Source organism: Acyrthosiphon pisum, chromosome X (assembly GCF_005508785.2).
Source record: "Acyrthosiphon pisum isolate AL4f chromosome X, pea_aphid_22Mar2018_4r6ur, whole genome shotgun sequence".
In the NCBI taxonomy this organism is placed as follows: domain Eukaryota; kingdom Metazoa; phylum Arthropoda; class Insecta; order Hemiptera; family Aphididae; genus Acyrthosiphon; species Acyrthosiphon pisum.
The window spans coordinates 126,128,820-126,130,882 of NC_042493.1; the positions used below are offsets into that span (position 1 = coordinate 126,128,820).

The 2,063-nt window shown below is 30.2% G+C and overlaps 1 protein-coding gene across 1 annotated transcript in view; it reads left to right on the forward strand.

The window, feature by feature from the left end:
• The first annotated feature begins 396 nt into the window (after positions 1 to 396).
• The window catches only part of LOC100569372 (KAT8 regulatory NSL complex subunit 3-like), a 24,552-nt gene continuing 22,885 nt past the window's right edge, over positions 397 to 2,063 (forward strand). The window contains exons 1-4 of the mRNA XM_029485490.1: positions 397 to 810; positions 1,032 to 1,201; positions 1,266 to 1,338; positions 1,449 to 1,551. Coding sequence (XP_029341350.1) covers positions 1,180 to 1,201; positions 1,266 to 1,338; positions 1,449 to 1,551 — 198 coding nt within the window. The 5' untranslated portion in view covers positions 397 to 810; positions 1,032 to 1,179. The remainder of the gene's footprint in view (positions 811 to 1,031; positions 1,202 to 1,265; positions 1,339 to 1,448; positions 1,552 to 2,063) is intronic.

Below are 2,063 nucleotides of genomic sequence, written 5' to 3' on the forward strand. Positions count from 1 at the left end.
TCTTAAGTAGGTATATTATACAAGACACACAATATTCAAGAATACCAAAATATATTTATTTTCATGCGATAACATTTTTATCGCATGCGACAAAGTTTATCACGATTTCGAGAATTGGGTACCTGAATAAGTTAGGTAAGTAATAATTCATCTTCTCAAGTGCCTACCCAACCTGTTAAGCAACTAATTGAGTACCTATATATATATTTTGAATTTGGTGCATTTAATTCCAGTGAAGTATTTTTCCGGCGTTAAATTTTCTAATCTTTGATATATTTATGTTATTTTGTAAGGTACATATTTTATTAGGTACCTACCTACATTCCTGTAGATATAATATTTTCTAGTGTAGGTACCTAATAATTTCCGAATTATTGCCCAAGTACGTAATACTTTCCCGATTTATTCATTCATGCGTAATAACAATTGTTCGTGCGTAATTTTTCTCGTGTAAATATGTAACGTTATAGATCGTAGAATCGTACGGCGTACGTGGAGGTAGAACGAAGGTAGAATTTATTCCTACTGTTGGGGACCATCTGGTAATTTGTGACTATGTACCGATGGAACGAACAAAATTGTTCGTTACTGATTTATCACCCAAGACCGCGATTACAGCCTGCGGTTCCGCTTATCACTAGTCGGTTGTCATTATATTTTGTTTTCACAGTTTTCGTGACAGAACAATATATTTTTTTTTACCTATTGTCTGGCCAAAATAATAAATAGGTGCTTTTAAAATGAATGTATAGCGTCCGGTAATAGATCTAATAACACCGATGTCAATCATGAAGGAGTTATTTATCATGGGTGAGTGATGAGTATAAATTGGTTCTAGAAATTTAATCGCACAAACACAAAACGCACATGGATTTTTGAATCATATTATTGACATCGTTCATTATGCGGGTGCGGGATACTGTGAAATAATTTTGAACCGGTTTAGCCTAATAATAATTTCTTCTTAATGTTTATTTTCCTAACCCAACATTAGCAATTTATTGTACTCATTGATATTTGTTTTAATATAGAATTCCCAAGAATGAATATGTGAGAAGAAAATGGCTTAAAGTTTTTGGAATTGATCGTTGTCATAATTGGCAATGTATATATGTAGGGATCATTTTTTAGAAGAAAACTATAAGCCCGGAAAAAGCAATTTTTATTTTCAATCTTACGATGGAAATGGTTTTCCTTCTAAGTAATACTTCTCGATCTCTACAATTTAATTTTTAATTTTCAATAGTATTTTTATTTTAATATAGGTGGTTATGCTACTCAAAGTAATGATGTTGAAACTGGAAATAATGTAATTTTACCAATGAAACAAAATATAAGGTGAGTTAATGAAAGTTGTATTTGACTAGATTTTGTTTTTAAAATTATTTAAAAATCTAGGGAATTGGCTTATTATGATGAAGGTATTACATATAATCTGAATTTTACAGAGAGGAAAATATTGAAAAAGCTGTTGTAAATAATTTTAAATCACCAAGACCGTCACTTAGGCTTACTAGAAACAATGAGGATAAGAGTAATAAAAATATACCGGTCAGTAAATAAGTATTAATATTTTTAATAAACCTGGTCAATACAGTCTGATATCTATCTTTTTTATGATTTTCCATGCTTTCCTTATTGAATATATTGTAGGGCCTTGGTTTTCAACGTCCTGGTTTCTCTTCTTTAGTAATTTAGTGCTTCTAATTAGACATCAGTAATATTCTTGTCCACTTATATTTATGAAATAGTTAGTAGTTTGACCAACAATGTGTGTACTCTTTTTGGAAAACTCTTGGGATATATTTTTTAGCCACTACTACTTAGGAAATATCTACTGTAATTAATTGGGGATCAGTATATTATAAAATATAAAACCAAAATTGTCATCTAATAATGCCCAAACAAAGCTGTGTGTATATTTACTATAAGGAAATAATCATCTTGTAGGCTGTTCATTGTATCATAATATACGAATAAATATGTACACACAACTTGTTTTGCATCATATACTGTACAGCCAACGAGGTACTGAGAATCATTGATTGTAAATATCAATAATT